Source organism: Astyanax mexicanus, chromosome 4 (genome assembly GCF_023375975.1).
Source record: "Astyanax mexicanus isolate ESR-SI-001 chromosome 4, AstMex3_surface, whole genome shotgun sequence".
Lineage (NCBI taxonomy): Eukaryota > Metazoa > Chordata > Actinopteri > Characiformes > Acestrorhamphidae > Astyanax > Astyanax mexicanus.
This window is the reverse complement of record NC_064411.1, coordinates 13,078,714-13,096,108: the sequence shown is the minus strand read 5'-3', so window position 1 is coordinate 13,096,108 and position 17,395 is coordinate 13,078,714. Positions and strand designations below refer to the sequence as shown.

Genomic DNA, 17,395 nt, shown 5'->3' with positions numbered 1-17,395 from the left:
AACTTGGTGAGCAGCAGTCCTTCCACATTGGTGACCAAGTCTTGCACATTATTTTGAACTGAAAGGAATATTAATTACTTCATTGGTTGGTTGATGCAGTATGACAGAGTTGAAGTCTCTGTTCGTGGAAGAAGAGCCGTGGGAATTAAAGGCATTCGTGACCAGGCTGTGGTGGGACATGCTTCCAAAGCAGACCTGGGCATTGTAAGGCCAGCGGGCCACAACCGGCCCGCTGACTATGAGATGATGATGATAAATTATAAGGGAATAGTTAAATCTGTCGCGCTGTCCGCACCAAAAACATATATTATCCAGATCTAATCAAATAATATACACCAGGAATACAACTACCTATCTGTAGATCAGTGTAACATTTTAGAAATATTTGTCCTATTAAATAAGCAAATCAGAGGGTTATCAAATGATAACTGCTGAACATTGTGTAACATTGTTCATTGTATTCAATATTCAGTTAAATTTTATTTATATAGCGCTTTTTACAACAAAGGTTGTCACAAAGCAGCTTTAAAGGAAAAACAGGTCAACGCCTCTTATGAGCAGCACCACAGAGATGCCAATTTTATGGTGACACAGTGGCAAGAAAACACTCCCTTTAAGAGGAAGAAACCTTGGAAGGAACCAAGACTCAGTCCGAGGAACCCATCCTACTCGGGTTGACTCGCTCAGTACAAACAAATAACAAACAAAAAACAAATAACAGAACAAAACAGTACAGAAAATTAATGTGAACTATGGCTAATATAACAGGTACTAATTTATGAATATAAGAATGTGATGGGCACAAACTATAGAGCTATGACTAATACAGAAGCAGATTCTGTTAATGTTAATCAGTGCAGGGTTGCAGAGCCGGAGAACAACACAGCGGGCAGTGGAGAGCCAGGCTGGGAACATCAGGAACAGGGCATCTCCATGCATGTAAAAGAGATAGATAACAGAGAGGAAAGGAAGAGAAACAAAAAGCAGGAGCTAGAATGGTTGTGTAATGATTCTGATGAGTAGAAGAGCAGGGCTGATTCCTGAAGTGGACACATCTTTCAGTTTTCGTTATTTCGTTCGTTTTCATTAACAGTAATATGTTGTTATATGGTGATTATCAGGCCGTAGCTTTATATAAAATAAAAATAGTATTGAAAAACAGATTAATATTTCCTGGAGCCTGGACTGACCCGAGATTTTCCATTACTTTCCTCGGGCCGGGTCTCGTCCGGGCTGAGAAATAAAAATCAAAGTATCCTGCTATTTAAAAGAATGGAAAATTTAATAAAAATAATAATATAGTTTTGCATACTAGAGTTTAGATTGTCTGCCTGAACCCCAGCGTGAACGCGAGACTGAACCCGAGCGTGAACGCGAGACTGAACGCGAGCTCATCCGCGCGTTTAAAGCTCCGCATCTAATAAAAACAGATTCACAAACAAACTCTGACACTATTTTAACAGTGTTGGTGCAAGCCTGCTATTTGCGCAGGATTTATCATAGGGCCACAAGGGTCAGTAATCACCCTCATTCATTTCCCAGATTATTTCATGCTGGCTGATTTTTTTCTTTGTTTTCTGTCTTTCATGATTGAATATTACAAGGATATTACTTCAGTAGTGAGTGAGGGCAAATACTTAATTCATATTTGCAAACTGTTTCTCATTTTGCACACAATCATACTGTGAGAATTTCAGGTTTACTAAATAGGTGGACCCAAACCCAGACACCACAGATGCAGAGGGAGTTTCAACCAATCATCTTTTACATAATGTTAAACAGTTACATGTGATTATTATTATCTAGCTAGCTGTTCACATATTCTATTATATTTGGCCTGTAGTCTACTGTAGTTGTTTAACTATTTTAATTAAAGCTGCATTAGCTAAATACATTGGCAGGTTATTAAGCAAAAATTTTGCTAACTAAAATCGAATGTCAACAGCTAGCTAGCTAATAATAATTACCTGTAACTCTGACAGTTAATGTGCTCACTTAAACCTAAGTAACCTAAACCTATTCAAATATTATGTACAGTTATTTTATGTACTGAATGTATAAAAAGTAGAACTATGTTGGAACTATTGAGAAAATACTTCACAATGGGAGCTGTAAAATGCATGTGTCTGATCCCTGTGTGTAAGCCTGATGGATCATTTATTAACAAACAAAAAAGAGAAAGAAAAATGAAGATATTTACTGCATTCTTGGAATAGAACATTATTAATGATGAACTTGTTCCAAAGATATATCAAAGAAACATGGTTCAGTCGGATCACTTTTGACATATATTGTACATAAAATGATTAACAAGACACATGTAAACTATACCCTATTGCTCTGTGAACTAATTTTTGATTTCCATTTGTTACAGCGCATGTTTTTATTTTAATTTAGGTAGGCATGCTTTGAACATTTGTATCAGATAGGTTGTATCTCCACCCACAGCCAAGGTGGACTACACCGTGCACCTTTACAACTATACTCTTAAAACTACAACTTTAAAGGGTTCTAATGTGGTAAGAGTTAATGAATATAAGCACCTTGACATATGGCTAGATGACAAATTTACTTTTAAGCACCATATTAACAAGCTTTCAGGTAAGATAAGGCAAAAACTCGGCTTCCAATATAGAAATAAATCATGCTTTCCAATGCACACAAGAAAAAAATTGTGGAAGCAACGTTTTTATCTAAGCAACTACACTCAAACCACTAGATTTTGTATATCATGCAGCGCTAAGATTCATTACTGGTACACATCACTGTTCACTCTATAAAAAAGTTGGATGGTCTTCTCTTGCTGTGCACCGGGAACACACTGGTTTATTTTCGTTTTAAAAAGAACTTCCTCACCATATGCCATCCTTCAAAACATCTCACAAAAACTTATTAAAAATAACACAACCTACCAGACTCACTACAGTAACTGGATCATCGAAAGTTTTAACTGAACTGAGAAAATCTGCTTTTCATTACAGTGAACCAGCAAGCTGGAATTCACTACAGGAAACTCTAAAGCTCAGCTCGCTGGTGTCACCAGACATTTTAAACTTCTAGTCTCTAACCACCTTCAAGGTGATCTTTATGATCTTTGGTATGTTTTCAGTTTCTTTATTTTTTTTAGTTAACCTTTTAGTTTTTAATGCTGGTTTGTTTTAGCTATTTTTCCACATTTCTTTTTAGCTTCTTTCTTTTCTTTGATTATTTTTAGGTATTGCTTATGTAACCCCTATCCCCAGTTAATTGGAAGAAATAAGGGCCTGAGTTCTATCTATTCTTTCCCTTCTCTATGTTTGCAGAAATCAAATAAAATAATAGAAAATATAAAACACAATAAAAGGACTATCACACAGGTAAATAAAAATAGGCAGTAGTTACTGAGTTTGATACTGAGTGTATCAAAACGGTAGGGCAAAATAAGGCTTAGAATCGAGTGTCCTTTTTAGTACTTTTAACAAAAATAAATAAATAGCAGGCTTCAATCAACAATAGAGTTATATCTTTTCAAGACAGAGCAGTTTAGTACCTTTTTTAGATGCAATAGTACAAATATTGTGTGTAAATACCCACATGTAAATTTAAGACACAAATACGAAAGTTATATTTTAAAAACAGTACCTCAATTATTTAAATTACTATTAATTATTTAAATAACCAATTATTTTAATGATTACTATTCCTCAGGCTTATGTTTTAGGATTAGATCTTATTTTAGAATTAGTAACTTAGACTTTAGCTGTAGGATTGCTTTTAGGTTAATATACCCCTTTTTTCTAACTTTTAGAACTACACTGTCAGTTATATATTTAAACCCTTAATCAGAAATGTACCTTTTAAAGTTGGTTTGTAAAATAAAATAACATCTTAAATTAAATATGTGGGCCCACTCTAAAGAATACACTCAAAGAACAGAATTATAGATGAAATGAACAGAACTAAACGGTGCAGGTCTGGTTCGGAGCTTAATGTCCGCTTTACTCTAACGAGCAGAAATAAGAGTTTCAGATTTACCTCAGATTCAGTGAATATGAGCGGGAGCAGAGCGCGGGGTCCTGCAGCACGGAGCGTTTTCCCTCAGAGGAACTCTGATCCACGCGGGGACTCAGAGCGCTCTCTGGTTAGCAGTGTTAGCGGTCCTGGTGTTCAGTGGAGGCGGAGAGAGCGCGAGTCAGTCCGGGGAACAGTCTGTCGGAGCGGCGCTGCAGCGGAGAGTTCACGGCTAGCGCAGAGCAGCTAATACACGAGGCTAAACACAGCTAGCCGAGCTGGCTAAGCTAACAGTGCTAACAGAACTTTACTTATAGAGAGATTATCCCAGCTTTATCCACCAGCACACTCTCAGTATGGACTTCAGTGTCCTTAAAACTACCGGTTAGTTTAATTAATACTGATTATTAGTGAATTTAGTTCAGCCTGTGAGGAACTTTTTCCTCCTCGCCTCTCCCGCGCTGCTACTCCCGCATCTCCGCTGTTCTCTCTCGTCCCGTGGGCGGGCCCGTTCCAATCTGGTACTCCACCCTCACCTGTACACTTCTCCCTCAGTAGATCCCTTAATCACTTTTAGCTAACCTTCTTGCAAAAACACAAGAAAATAAATGAAATATATATTCTGTACGGCTTTTGTTTTCTTTTTAAACTATTTACACAAACACAACTTTTTTTAAACCACTACTATGAATTTATATGATTTTATTTATTACTGTACTTATTAGCGTATCGATTTTAGAACTAGGGAGTTTTACATTTTTTACCCGGGGCTACATGAGGAATATGCGAAAGGGGCGTATACCATACTGAGATACCGAATGAAAGCTTGAAAGAGAACACAAATTACATTTAGAAAAAAACATTGCAAGAAATAAAACAAATTTACCGGACGTGAAACACTGTTACTAGTACTGAAACACTAACATTGGTCAGTAAAAAAGCAACTGCTTTGTTTGTACATTTAGCTTGGCTAGCTTTCAATAATAATGGTCAATTAAACAGCAAATGCTGTATTTGGATATTTAGCTAAGCTAGCTATCAACAATAATGGTCAGTAAAACAGCAAATACTGTGTTTGGATATTTAGCTAGACAAGCTACCGATAATAATGATCAGCAAAACAGGAGAAACTTTGTTTGGACATTTAACTAGGCTAGCTATTAATAATAATGGTCAATAATTAAGTATATAACAATTAAGTATAGTTGGTGAATGACTATGCTCTTTAAAAAACAACACAACCCACAAGCATTCACATAAAAACAAAAACCTTTATAAACATGAAAACAAATTAAACACGTTACTCTACCTTTGGAAGTAATTGTATATTTAACCCTTTTAAGCCTGAACCAATAACAAAAAAAACATCTTTTCCGAATTTCAAACTTAAATTGACTTATGTTACACTTCAACACAAATCCATTTTACACTGGATTTCTCTGTTGGGCGCCTTTGAGTATTTAACAAATAATAACATGAGACAATCTCAGGCCTATAGGTTTCATGTCAAACATATGTTGAGAAAACACAATGAGATTGCAGATCTGCAATCTAAAAGCCGTTTATTAAAACAAACAGATGAGTAAATATAGAGGTGAAGCAATACAAAGATAATAGTTTGTAGTGGATAAAAACAATTAAGAAACTACATGATTTGGATATTCTTAGTAAATTTTGGAGATTAAAAACATATAATTTTCAATAAGGAAAAGATAAGAGAGCATAAAACTTGAGTAATACAACAACCAAATATCCCTCTATGGGAACAGATTTTTAATCGGACTGAACCATAGACAAATGAGAACACCATCAGAGGGAATGAATGAGCCCACAACCTCACTGCGCTACACAAGCCTGGAGGGGGTTGATTTTAGTATAGAAGCTACAGCTGGAACATTTTATTTAACCTCTGGAAAGGATTTTGTTGGCCTCTCTGCAGAGTCTGGATGCTCCTCCGGTCCACACGGCAGTACCCGACACAGTGTTGTCTCTCTCTGTGGCTCTGGGTCTCACTTTTGGGAGCACTCTCTGGAGTTCCTCTGGAGCATTAAGCTAAGCTATGCTAAGCCCGGGGAACTGAGTACGGCTTCCACAGAGTGAAAACAGAGATACTTTAATTAATAGAAATAATCAAATCTGCATATACTAGAAAGGGGATTAAAAGCATTAAAATCATAAGCTAGGAAGGTTTGGTCCTAAACATTTAGTTGCCAGCTAAGAATCCTAATCACTATGACATCTAAATTTTAAAGACTACGTTTTTTCCATTCTTCAGAACTGAACTCCTACCGTAACTACCCTAAAAACTCAGCTCTGTCTCACAAAGAATGTCCTGGAATATCGAGCATATAAGAAAACATAACATGGAATTAAATAAACATGATCGCTGGATAAGATTCATTTTGCTGAATCTGTAAAATCCATTGTTAAATTCAGTTCATGTTTGTTTCTGGTGGAATGTGTCCCAAGTGACAAAGTGAAACATTTGTGTAGGATAAGGTGTTCTGTCTGAAAGATTTACGATTTGCACTTTTAATTGCATGGATGGAGTTTTCTCTTCTGTGTGAATGCGCTGGTGTTTTTTGAGATTACCCTGGTCAGTAAAACTCTTCCCACAGTCTGAGCAGTAATAAGGTTTCTCTCCTGTGTGAATGCGCTGGTGTTTTTTGAGAGCCCCCTGTTCAGTAAAACTCTTCCCACAGTCTGAGCAGTAATAAGGTTTCTCTCCTGTGTGAATGCGCTGGTGTTTTTTGAGAGTACTCTGTTCAGTAAAACTCTTCCCACAGTCTGAGCAGTAATACGGTTTCTCTCCTGTGTGAATGCGCTGGTGATTTTTGAGACTACTCTGTTCAGTAAAACTCTTCCCACAGTCTGAGCAGTAATACGGTTTCTCTCCTGTGTGAATGCGCTGGTGTTTTTTGAGAGTACTCTGTTCAGTAAAACTCTTCCCACAGTCTGAGCAGTAATACGGTTTCTCTCCAGTGTGAATGCGCTGGTGAATTTTGAGATGACTCTCTGCAGTAAATCTCTTCCCACAGTCTAAGCAGTGATACGGTTTCTCTCCTGTGTGAATGCGCTGATGTTTTCGGAGATTACTCTGTTGAGTAAATCTCTTCCCACAGTCTAAGCAGTAATACGGTTTCTCTCCTGTGTGAATGTGCTGGTGTTTTCGGAGATTACTCTGTTGAGTAAATCTCTTCCCACAGTCTGAGCAGCAATACGGTTTCTCTCCTGTGTGAATGCGCTGGTGTGTTTTGAGATGACTCTGTTGAGTAAAACTCTTCCCACAGTCTGAGCAGTGATACGGTTTCTCTCCTGTGTGAATGTGCTGGTGTTTTTTGAGAGCACTCTTTTCAGTAAAAGTCTTTCCACAGTCTGAGCAGCAATACGGTTTCTCTCCTGTGTGAATGCGCTGGTGTTTTTTGAGATGACTCTGTTGAGTAAAACTCTTTCCACAGTCTGAGCAGTAATACGGTTTCTCTCCTGTGTGAATGCGCTGGTGTTTTTTGAGATGACTCTGTTGATTAAAACTCTTTCCACAGTCGAAACAGTGATACGGTTTCTCTCCTGTGTGAATGCGCTGTTTTTTTTTGAGATTACTCTGTTTAGTAAAACTCTTGACAGAGTGGTGATGTTCCTCCATGTCGAGTCTTTCCTCTGTTCCTCTGTCTGTTAAATGTATCAAACAATTTCTGCGTGTTCAGGAGATTCCTCAGGATGGCTTGTGTTTCACCTCTTTCATAGATTTCAGGAGAAATCCTATAGTATTTTAATTTCTGAAAAGAAAAAAAAAGAAATAATTTAGTATATAAATAAAAGCTGGTTAATTAACTGAAGAGAACTACCTAAATCAGTTACACTATATGGGAAATACTGGGACATCTTTATATTACCTTAAAAGCTTCTGTACTTTTGTCCCATTCTAAATTCATAGACATTATAATATGAAGTTTAGCTCGTTCTGCAGTAGACTGTCAGCAGGCTGCAGCCGCAAAATATATGTAGCAAAACTCTGCTGCTGTCCACTACTGAATACCATGTTTGACTACTACTTTAGTATCTCACTTTACACTGAAATACACTAATCCATATAATTAATACTGTACTATATTGACTTCCCTTTTTGCTTATATTTTTGCAATAAAGGTGTCTCATTTTATCTTATAAATATCTTTATCTGTAATGTCCCAACTTCATCTCCGGAGCCAGAGAGCAGCAGAAGCTCCAAGACCTGCTGCAGTTTTACAGAAGCTAACGTTACCCACAATTTCATTAACTCTAACTAAATGTTAATTAAGCCTGTAAACCAGCTATCTGAACAATATGTATCATGTTTTTTAGTCTTTTTACGTTAGCTCAGCCTAGCTAATGAATTAACATTTTCCCTGAATTTTCAATTCCACCTTAAATATCATAACTTCTTATTGGTTGACTTGGAAGTGTAGCTACACATTTAGTAAATAAAAGACTGTAGATTTGAAAAGCGATATGACTATTTAAACCCATGAAGTGTTTTTCAGCATTTCACATAGAGATGGGCGATATTACCTAAAACAAAATATTTTTACCTACTAAAAATCAAACTACAAACGGTTCAAAACTATATTTACCTTTATTTTGATTTCACCTAAATTTCTTATATGGAGTTCAAGTGCATCTGGATGGCAAATAATACCATTATAAATAGTGATTATATATATATGCAAAAAAAATTAAAGGAACACTTAAACACAATGTGATAACTGGAAAACATGTATTTTTTTTTTCTTTTTACCTGAGTGGCAGCTGCAGTTAAGACAGAGCTGAATAAATAAATCAAAATAATTATAATTAGTAAAAAAAATAAAAAAATAATAGGACTAGCTGATATACTGCTAAATGAATAAACAAAAATCTCTCAAATAATAATAATAATAATAATAATAATAATAATAGGATTAGCTGATATTCAGTTGCCAACTTAGCGACTTTGTCGCTATATAAAGCGACTTTTCAGACCCTGTAGCGACTTTTTTTGTAAGATGTAAGATTTCTCTGAGATGAACACGCGCTCTTCAGTTACTGTCCTCGCGCTGCAGCGGGCGCTGCCGTTAGCCCCGCCCACACCACTCACAGTGCAGTCTGACAGAGCACACACACCGCTCCACCAACACACTGAAAATAAACTGCACGTGCCCACAGCCGCCGCTGACTGACCCCGCTCTGTATTTACAGAGCAGAAGTATAAATATTAATGTGTCTTCAGTGTGACACGAACAGAAATCCCTTAATTTAACTCACACAGTCTCAGTCATTCACTCACCTCATTCACCACACAGCCTGTCACTCACCTCCTCCACAGTGTCTGTCTCTTTATAAAAAGCTAAATATCTATTGAACAATTTTTCTATGATAGGTTTAAAAATAAAGAAAACTTAAGAAAACGCAAATAAATAAATAAATAAATAAACTAAAAAAAATGTAGAATAACAGTTCCGACTAACTGCTGCTCTTATAATAACATTTAAGAACATGGCAAAAAACTAATTTATGCAATTCACGTAAAAATGAAGTTATTGTAAAAAAGTGACCTATTTAAAAAGCAACAGAAGTTTTTCATATGTAACATTTCTAACACATTTATGGTGTTTTTTACACACTTTTTTCTCTCCCACAACCCTAATCCTTTACAGCTTCAAAAACATGTATTATGCAAATTAGGCGATGGCGTCATTTAGCGACTTATAGCGACTTTTAGGACAGCCAATAGGCTTGTTCGAGATGCGGCTGCGCCTCGCCTTGCTGGTCAGCGAGAGCAGCCGCGTGCAGGTGGGCGGGGTGGAGGAGCGGAGAAGTCAGGTCGGACAGTCTCCACCTGCAGCCCACGTGAACAACACAGGATCTCGCGATGAATGCGCTGTTTGTTTACTTCTGGTGTGAATAAAATCGCAAAAGTGAAACAGAGATAACATGAGTGTTATTAAATTGAGATAAAAACTTGTTATAAATATTCACAAAACATACTGTCATGTTACAGATGTATTGTGTAGCACTAAATTAATAATGGGATTAAATTTTTATTTGCAGACCAGCTTTTCTGTCCTTTGTTCTTGGAAATAAATACATCATGCTCATTTACACAGCTTTAATTGTTTAGCGCATTTCACAACACAAAAACAATAGAAGAAAAGAAAAGTAGATCTCAGTATAATAGTTATGTAGGTTTAAAGATAATTAATAAGAGCAGTTCAGGGCGCTTTATAAAACAGTAAAAATGATAGCAGTTGAGCTTTATTATGATATAAAATGCAGATTATGAACAAATAAATATTTTTGAATACTGCATGAAAACGAACTGTCTTGCTACTAGATATGACAGTGTAAATACTGTGTTTTTTAAGGGGTTTTAGAGGAGATATATATTTTAAAATAAAAAGATTCACACGTGATAGGTGTCGGTGGATCTTCTAACCAATGGGGATTAAGCTCTGTCGTCATCAGGGCGGCTCTAGGCTCCCGCAGTTGGTGGGAAGCAACTGCAGCGCCTGGGTCAGACGGCTGCAGGCAGATTTCACTCGCGGGACTATAACGCCGGAAGTCATCGTCACGTGATGAAGGCGCAGACGCAAGTCGGACAAAAAAACTAACCAGCATGCACCATACCGAGCCAGGCGGCGATCGGACTGCGCAGCGCCGGGTTAAGTCGAACAAGCCTATAAACTACTTTCCTTACTGAGGAGTTGGCAACACTGTATTCTGCTGGTACAGACAGTGGAGGGAAAACTGAGCCTCGTGTTAGTCTCACTTAACTTCTAACAGAGAAGAGAGAAATAAGCTCATAAACTCTTAACTATTACCTAAATCAGTGAATTCTCTACAAAAACACTTTTTAATCTGCCTTATACTCGAATTAATAGCAGTATTTTTAACTTTAAACATGTTTTTAACCACTATTTATTTATAAAACACGGAGCTCAGCACCTACCCGCAGCACAGAAACACACAGACCGCTGCTGAGGTACGGTGGCTCAGAAAGACCAAACGTAGCGTAACTGCAGTTCACCACTAAACAGCAGGGGCCGCCAAAACTTCATTTAACAGCATTAAAGTGCCTCATTTTATAAAGTTCATCTAAAACAAAGTTATTTTATACCTCTGTTACACTTACAACAGTAATAAACGCTGTAAAATTATTAAGTTATGCTTTAATTAATTCTTAGAAGACAAGTTTAGACATTATTAACCATTAAAATACATTAAACATATGGCTAATTAGATTATATTAATATAGTTACAGTAGAACTTTATTACTGTGCTTCACTTCCTTCAGTAGTAAATATTATAGCCAAATAACAGATTATTATATTCTGTTTATTCCCAGTTTTTCCATTCTGATAAAATATATGATTTTGATGTTTCTTCATTCACAATTTCAAGTCTTGTGTGTCGTGTTATTATAATAATAATAATAATTATTATTATTATTATTATTATTACATGTATCAGTTAAGGGCTGTTTAATAAAACAGTGTAGCTAAAGATACTGTGAAAATTTAAACATGATTTTTTAATTATGTTTATTATTACAGTAAAATAGTGAGTTTTCTGTTAAATCATTAAGCTAATAATTATTATAAAAACACTAGTGGCAAAGTGAAATTCCACTTAACGGAGTCTTGCCTGACCCTTACCTCACTATAATAATTTCTAAAACTAATTATTTCTTTTTAAATGTAATATTTAACAGGCAGGCTTTTATTTTGACGGGAAAGTCACGGAGATGCTGCTGCACCAGACATTCCAACACACGTCCCCTGATCACCACGCAGAATAAGGAGTAAAGGCTCAGCGGATCTGTTCCACATTCAGACTGAAGAACTCAAGAACTGGAGGATCTGTTCTGGTTCTGATCCGCTATCAGTCTGAACCCAGAAGTAGATCCATGCTGAGACTGAACCACTGTGCGTTTGGAGACCCTGATTTTATGAAGAATCCAGATCAGATTTAACCCACATTTATCTCAGATTTAGTTCAGATTTAACCCACATTTATCTCAGGTTTATCTCAGGTGTGTATTAGTGATGTGGGGGAGGGAGGGCAGGAGTGTGAGGCTCCGTTATCCTGTGTATGATCTATAAAGCCCCCCTATCCCCAGCTCCACGATCCCCTACTCAAACCCCCCTCCTGAGATCCAGTGCTGGTGGTGTAAATGCTGCACATGCTGAAGGTGCTGAAGGTGGTGTGGGTGTAGGAGTGAATGTAGAACAGCGTGAGAGAGAGAGAGAGAGAGAGAGAGAGAGAGAGAGAGAGAGTAATTTCTCCATACCTTCTGTAGTTCAGCTGATCCTGCTCTGTCTCCGCTCCAGCTACAGACCCCGGAAGCTCAGCCTCATCCGGGGTATGTAGAGCCCCGCCCCCTCCCCCGCTATATCACATTATACCCCATCACCGCTAGAGGGAGCCCGCGAGGGAGTCCTCAATGCATGGAGCTGAATGGAGCTAAACAGCTAAAACTCTCATTTAAAACACTGTATAACTACTTCTCTGGAGTTTTCCTTTAATTTTACAAAGTAGAACAAAGTATTTCACTAAAATAGGAAAGAAAACAAAACCGTTTACTTCCATTTTCTAAAACTAATGTTTTTATACTAGCATTACTGCCACTGTTACTGGAGTTGCACACAGAACATGTTTAAAATGATTAAAACTGCAGTTTAAAAGCTTTAATAATTATATCTGCATTCATGAAACAGTTATAGTTGTTCTGAGGAAATTAGTGCAATTTTTATCAATTTTAATAATACATTCCAGTCTCTGTCAAGTGGCTTGAGATTGAGAGCAGATTCTAAAGTGAGTTTTTCCTCTATAGAGATTCTCTGATTGCTCCTGTACAACTCCAACAAACAGCATTTACTAATTACTATGGAAAGATCAGTGCTGTTGTTAGAGCACCGATTGTGACATTGATTTTAGTAGAAACCTTTGTTAATCTAAATTTCATTTAAAATATTATGGTTACATTTTCTTTACATTTACCCTATTGATGTCCTGCAGATTCTTGAAAAGGAGATCATACTGCAGCAGATCTTGTTTGTTGCTCACCTTGTCTAAAGTCCTACTATTTACGTATCCTGAAATCTTTCCATAAATTGAGGTCATTCACACCTACTTCCTGTAAAATCACTCTCTGACATCACAATGGACCATCCTGATTTCTGTATAGAAGGGTACTTCACACTTGTAAAAGCATTTGAAATTCATATGCAAAAATCAGTTTTAAACTAATTATTTGTAAAATAAAATGTTTGTTTAAGAGTTTATTTTTTATTGAATGATAAAAAACTTTTTTAACTTTTCCAAAATACATTCAGCAAGCATTTTCATTCTGCTACAAAACATTAGCCAACTTTTACACATTTTTTTGTACATATTAAAGGAAGAAGTTACTGATGTTGGAGACTACTGTTGCCAGATTATATCAGGTTCTGTGTAGAAATATAAGACAAAGACATCTGGTTGCTTGAGTCACGTAAAACTACCCCAACAAATAGCACTTATCAAATTTTACTTAAAGGTCAGCACTATTGTTAAAGTAGCAATGTTGACATTTCTTTTCAACACTTTTTTCAATACAAAGATCCATTAGAACTAAGAAGTCTTCAGGATTATTTCAGTATGTAAGAGTGTTTTACACCAAGAAACCCTATGTTAACAAGTGATTCTTAATGTGCTTAGTTCTATTGGAAATAATGTAGTCCATAATTAATTTTAAATTGAATAATAAAATTTGATTACTGAAAATGAACTGAATAAGGTGAGCTTTCACTTAATTGATCAATAATACCATTTTGACCACCCCAAAGAGAAGCACTTACTCCTTGTATTAAATAATCAATGCTTCACTTTGTGATGGTCACCATGAATATTCAAACTATTTTGTACTGACAAAATTTACCATGCAAGTTAACACTGTTCAAAAATTTACACCAAATTGATACAGGCTTTTTAACACTGTATGTAATAAATGCTAACATTGTACCAGATGGACTTGGTCCTCACTGTTGATGGTAAACTTCAAGTGATGCCCCAACTTGTTTTTACCATCCTATTAACAAAAAAAACTCTTAAACAAATCCTTCTTTATTTTACAATGAATTAGTTTGAAACTGATATTTGCATATGAAGTTTCAAATGCTTTTACAAGTGTAAAATACCCTTCTATACAGAAATCAGGATGGTCCATTAAGATGTCAGAGAGTGATTTTACAGGGAGGAGCTGTGAATGACCTCAATTTATGTAAATCTTTCAGAATACATAAATAGAAAGACTTTAGACAAGGTGAGCAACAAACAAGATCTGCTGCAGTATGATCTCCTTTTCAAGAACCTGCAGGACATCAAGAAGGTAAATGCAAAGAAAATGTAACCATAATATTTTAAATGAAATCTAGATTAAAAAAGGTTTCTGCCAGAATAAATGTCACAATTAGTACTCTAACAACGGCACTGACCTTTCCATAGTAATTAGTACTATTTTTTAAAAAGTATCAAACATTTAAAAATTATTATTCTTAGCAAAATAATAATTTATAAATGTTTGATACTTTATAGAATAAAATTTTTACTAATTTCCTCAAAACAGAACAACTATAACTGTTTCATCACCGCAGAGATAAGTATTAAAGCTTTTAAACTTCAGTTTTAATCCCTTTTAAATGAGCTCTGTGTGTAACTCCAGCATCAGTAGCAGTAATGCTAGTACATTTACTAAATAAAAAACATTAGTTGTAGAAAATGGAAATATAGGGGCACGTTTTATTTTCTTATTTTCTACGTTTATATTTATTTTATTTTAGTGAAATACTTTGTTCTACTTTGTAAAATTAAAGTAAAACCCCAGAGAAGTAGTTATACAGTGTTTTAAATAAGAGTTTTAGCTGTTTAGCTCCATTCAGCTCCATGCATTGAGGACTCCCTCGCGGGCTCCCTCTAGCGGTGGTGGGGTATAATGTGATATAGCGGGGGAGGGGGCGGGGCTCTACCCAACCCGGATGAGGCTGAGCTTCCGGGGTCTGTAGCTGGAGCGCCGGAGTAAGAGCAGGATCAGCTGAACTACAGAAGGTATGGAGAAGTTTCTCTCTCTCTCTCTCTCTCTCTCAGGGGGCGGCTTTGGAGGGGGTGGGGGTGAAGTATCTAAGTGTTTATTTGGGTGTTGAAAGCGTTTCTGTTTATTTACAGTAAGCCTAGATTTAGTAAGCACTAGCATTAGCAAAATTAGCTTGTAAAATGACCCAGTGTTGTTACCAATACCCAGTGATGGTATAGTTACTTTGAAAAAGTCATTCGATTACTGATTAACCAATTTACTTTATTAGTTACTTTCAGCAGCTGCAGACACCACCTTAACATAAAAATTATAACCAGTTTTGCCAAAACAAATAAATAAAGTGTTTCTTGACCTGACATATTTAACACTGTAAATCTGAACATTGAACCTGTTGTTCTCAGCAGGGCAGCGAGGAGTAGTTTTACAAAACAAAACCGTGTGTATGGTCCAGGCTGATATCTGTACTTTAGTTATTTGGGCCTGTTTTTATTTCGTAATCACATGTTAAGAGTGAAACAGTGGAGTGGGGTGAGTAAACCAGTGGTTGAACCTCATTAACAGAAGCTTCTCAAACCTCTGCTACAAAACACGCTTCTCTCGCCTGCCTCCATGGATTCGTTTGTGTCGCTGCGTGGTGTGTGTGTGTGCGTGCGTGCGTGTCCGAGACGCGTGTGATTGGGGGAGAGCGGAGGGGGGATGAGGAAGGGAGCGCAGTGTGTGTGTGTGTGTGTGTGAGAGAGAGTGAAGTGGAGAGAGAGAGAGATAGATAGAGAGTAACTGTACGTTAAAATCGCTTTGTGTCTCCTGTCCAACAGGCGATAAGTCGCTTGGGGGCGTGTCTCACTCAGAACGAGCTGTCGCTGGTGGGCGTTTTCCAAATACAGAAACAAGGGTTCAGCCTATCTACACAATTCTTAAAACCTTAAACAGTCCTACAGATGTTTCACCAACAATAAATCTTTATATCTTTTATAACTACTATTAAAGGTTCATTATGTAGGACCTGAGAGCGAGTGTGTGAATTGGCTACAGCAGTCCAATTTCAAAACACCATAGAGAGTAGTCTGCCCCGCCCACCCCTCCCCAGCCACGAAACTTATTTGGGTTGCCAAATTCAGCAGGCTGAATCTACACAACGTTCGGACTAATGGGAGAGTACAAGAGGGAGGAGAGAAATACAGCAATTCTAAACTCTTATCTAAAACCATATCTAGAGTTATATTGACTATATGTTACATGAGGGAGAGCAAAGCGCCGCAATGTGTCGGACCGCGCTCGCTCCGCGGTATGCCGGACCGAGGCTGGTGTGCCGGATCGCGGCTCCGCTTAAGTACCTGACTGAATTAGATAGCCAGTTAGCTTACCTGTTCAGGAGAAAAGTAGCAGCTCTGGGTCGGTCTTGTGTTTTTTGAGCTCGAAGTCTCCACCGTTCAAACTCACTGCCAGTATTCACTCTTGTTATATTCCTGCTTTGGTCACTGAGCTTTTTTGAGACATGCTGAGGCTTTTTAAACTGTGTAGCAGCTGAGGTTTAACTGAACCAGCTGTGCTAGCTCTATTGCTGCAGCGCCGATCGCTGTAGTGTAGGTTTACATGCTGGCAACCTCAGTGGGCGGAGTTAGTGTTGGGGAACCAGCAGCAGGAGGAGTCAGAGGAAAAACAAACACAAAACCTGGGAGGGACTGCACATTTAAAATAGGAACGTACTGCTGAAGTCGTGCTGACAAGAGCTGCCATTGCTTTCACTCAACATGTTCCCTTAATATTTTATGATACATCCTGATCATTTTATCATTTACCACTCTAAAAATGAGTTACATAGTGGTCCTTTAAGTACAATTATTTAACACAATCATTTCATATTACAATAAATGGGTTTACTAAAATATAATATTTTTTTCCCTTAATGTAGTAAATCATTCTCTTGATTTATATATATTTTATGTATTTAAAATAATTTAAAATATTGTTAACTTAATGTAATAAATAAATCCTTGGATGTAATTAATATGTTTACTTAAATATAGTAAATCATCCTCTTGATTTAATGAACAGTATTTCTCTTAATTTAATAAATAATTCCCTAACTAAATCTGCCCATCGCCCAGTGTCGCTCGCTCTCATTGAAAATGAATGACTTCCGGCTCCTTTGTCGCTCGCATCACGTTCGGTGTGGACGCACGGTAACGCACAGTGACTTGGATAAATAACTTTAATCTGATTACTGGGTTGGAAATAGTAACGCATTAAATTACTCTTTACTGAAAAAAAGGGTACTAAGTAGCGTGTTACCGACGTCACTGTCAATACCAGCTAACA

At 37.0% G+C, this 17,395-nt stretch overlaps 6 protein-coding genes across 11 annotated transcripts in view; 3 read left to right on the top strand and 3 right to left on the bottom strand.

Moving 5' to 3' along the window:
- Positions 1-17,395, top strand: part of LOC125801283 (zinc finger protein 239-like) — a 232,390-nt gene that overhangs the window by 52,190 nt on the left and 162,805 nt on the right. The window contains exon 1 of one of the 2 annotated variants that reach the window (XM_049477748.1): positions 15,076-15,090. The exons of the other annotated variant lie outside the window; for it this stretch is intronic. The gene's annotated coding sequence lies outside the window, so the exon portion shown is untranslated. Of the gene's footprint in view, positions 1-15,075; positions 15,091-17,395 lie in introns of those variants that run through there. 2 annotated transcript variants of the gene reach the window in all.
- The window catches only part of LOC125801417 (zinc finger protein 239-like), a 181,259-nt gene that overhangs the window by 63,963 nt on the left and 99,901 nt on the right, over positions 1-17,395 (bottom strand). The window contains exon 1 of one of the 3 annotated variants that reach the window (XM_049478125.1): positions 12,296-12,326. The exons of the other annotated variants lie outside the window; for them this stretch is intronic. The gene's annotated coding sequence lies outside the window, so the exon portion shown is untranslated. Of the gene's footprint in view, positions 1-12,295; positions 12,327-17,395 lie in introns of those variants that run through there. 3 annotated transcript variants of the gene reach the window in all.
- LOC125801460 (zinc finger protein 239-like) overlaps positions 1-17,395 on the bottom strand; it is a 203,053-nt gene that overhangs the window by 86,438 nt on the left and 99,220 nt on the right. The window contains exon 1 of one of the 2 annotated variants that reach the window (XM_049478222.1): positions 10,955-11,022. The exons of the other annotated variant lie outside the window; for it this stretch is intronic. The gene's annotated coding sequence lies outside the window, so the exon portion shown is untranslated. Of the gene's footprint in view, positions 1-10,954; positions 11,023-17,395 lie in introns of those variants that run through there. 2 annotated transcript variants of the gene reach the window in all.
- Positions 1-17,395, top strand: part of LOC125801232 (zinc finger protein 585A-like) — a 74,215-nt gene that overhangs the window by 52,172 nt on the left and 4,648 nt on the right. Inside the window, exon 1 of one of the 2 annotated variants that reach the window (XM_049477635.1) lies at positions 15,017-15,090. The exons of the other annotated variant lie outside the window; for it this stretch is intronic. The gene's annotated coding sequence lies outside the window, so the exon portion shown is untranslated. Of the gene's footprint in view, positions 1-15,016; positions 15,091-17,395 lie in introns of those variants that run through there. 2 annotated transcript variants of the gene reach the window in all.
- Positions 5,536-7,764, bottom strand: LOC125801233 (zinc finger protein 585B-like). The gene has a single exon (XM_049477637.1). The coding sequence runs from the start codon at positions 7,631-7,633 to the stop codon at positions 6,428-6,430; it is 1,206 nt and encodes a 401-aa protein (XP_049333594.1). The 5' UTR covers positions 7,634-7,764; the 3' UTR covers positions 5,536-6,427.
- Positions 15,022-17,395, top strand: part of LOC111196715 (zinc finger protein 484-like) — a 353,380-nt gene continuing 351,006 nt past the window's right edge. Inside the window, exon 1 of the mRNA XM_049477418.1 lies at positions 15,022-15,090. The gene's annotated coding sequence lies outside the window, so the exon portion shown is untranslated. The remainder of the gene's footprint in view (positions 15,091-17,395) is intronic.